At 35.4% G+C, this 1,706-nt stretch overlaps 1 protein-coding gene across 1 annotated transcript; it reads right to left on the reverse strand.

The window, feature by feature from the left end:
• Positions 1-298: 298 nt before the first annotated feature.
• On the reverse strand, positions 299-755 carry LOC117930465. Its single transcript, XM_034851123.1, has 2 exons — positions 726-755; positions 299-640 (listed from the first exon to the last, which is right to left on the reverse strand). The coding sequence occupies exons 1-2, from the start codon at positions 753-755 to the stop codon at positions 299-301; spliced, it is 372 nt and encodes a 123-aa protein (XP_034707014.1).
• Positions 756-1,706: the final 951 nt, after the last annotated feature.

A 1,706-nucleotide genomic window follows, 5' to 3' on the forward strand; every position in this document is an offset into this window, starting at 1 on the left:
GATTGTACATATCTTTTTGTGTTAAACCAACGTGTTGATGTCCCCCTGATTGTTTGACCATATAGTCCATAATTTGTGTGGTTTTAACACCTACTTTACGCAAAACATCAACTTGTGCCTTATCTGGATTACTTATTGTTCGATGAGACCGAAGGAATTGTGTGTTGATAGCATCGACCAAATTATGATTATGCTCTCCTATAAATTCCTTTACAATCCACTTTCCATCTTTCCTATCCAAGCCTATACGAAATGCAGCTTCACATCCAACTCTAGTCAATGATCGTGGCTCATGCTGTCACTTGTCATTTTCAATAAACTTTGTCGCTCGCTGTCCTTCTCTAGAACAGACCCACTTTTGAGATATTCTATCTCCATTCTTGTCTCGATTCAAATCATCTTTTCGAATACTAAATTCGGCTACTTTTGCTAACATGTTGTAAAATGTTTCAACCTCATCTATGCAATTGAATTGCAATTTGTATACTTCTTCATCTGAAATACCCTTCAACACCTTCTCTTTCAAACCGTTTCCACCCAGGTGGTAAGTGCCACTGATATATGCATTGTCATTGACGACGTCCTCCTCCTTCACTTCAAACTCCCGCTTGATTGTTTTCTCCTTCACCAATTGCATCAGCTACATTTCATAAATAACGTAAAAAAGTGCCCTAACAATACTTTAACAAATTATCGTATCACTTTTGTATCAATTGATTGCATACTTGAAGATAAACCGAATTTGACAACGTCATCTATTCTCATTTTTGGATAAAAATTGAGAATTTGAGAAATTACAGAACCGGTGTAGACTGCACACGTGATAATTTCCCCATGATTTTCAATTTAAAAGGTCATATGTTGCAAAATTGATACTTGTCTGCTATAGGCAATCATAAGCAAAACTTTTTAAAATCATTAAATATCACTTAAAAATCATTATGTTAAGGAAATAACTTGTGAAAATGCAAATGTGACACCAATACCCTAAAAAGATGGCGTTAAACAATGATCGACGTCTAACATCTATACAGAAACGCACCATAATTTAAATTGACCTTAGACAAGCAAGTGAAGGAATAGTTAAAGTCAACTTGCTAGACATGGTTCTGTTGTTGAGGCTAAGGTTGTAGTGCTTTTGGAGGTCCTTGTGCAAGAACAATATTTCGGATTGTCCAACTTTTTAGTGGTAGGGGACGGTGTTGTTGGTCTTGATGAGCATAAAAAAACAATCGGTTCAATTGTTTGGTTCCTCGTAAACTGAATCTATTCTCTTACCTTGCTCTAAGCTATTATAATGTGGAAGAAAGTGGTTGACCTACAAATTAACCGGATGCATTTTGGTGCTGCTTAAAAAAATTGCCAGTGTCTACCGGTTGAGAAAATGTATCAACCAGTCTTATTTAACCAGTCGACCTCTACATGTTCACTGTTATAATATGTTAACAGAGTAGCTAATTGTTTGTTTTCGTTGTTCATTTCATTAAGGCCTTCATTCCTTATCAGAACGTTAGAATGTTGCCCTATTTAGGCATACTATGTTAACAAAAATTTCATCATTAAGCTTAGTTGCCATATTCAAGGAGTTTGGCAGTCACAATAATTAATACTTCTCATGCACTTTCTTTAAAAACATGGAAAATCACTTTTATATAATTCTATCTAAAAGCATGGAAGCTTTTGGGTACACCTCCAAACTTATTCCA

This window comes from Vitis riparia, chromosome 14 (assembly GCF_004353265.1).
Source record: "Vitis riparia cultivar Riparia Gloire de Montpellier isolate 1030 chromosome 14, EGFV_Vit.rip_1.0, whole genome shotgun sequence".
NCBI classification, from domain to species: Eukaryota; Viridiplantae; Streptophyta; class Magnoliopsida; order Vitales; family Vitaceae; genus Vitis; species Vitis riparia.

Coding starts and splice junctions, on each gene's coding strand:
- LOC117930465 (XM_034851123.1), bottom strand. CDS start 755: ATGACGTTGTCAAATTCGGTTTATCTTCAA. Junction 641..725: donor CAAATTCGGTTTATCTTCAA/GTATGCAATCAA, acceptor TATGAAATGTAG/CTGATGCAATTGGTGAAGGA.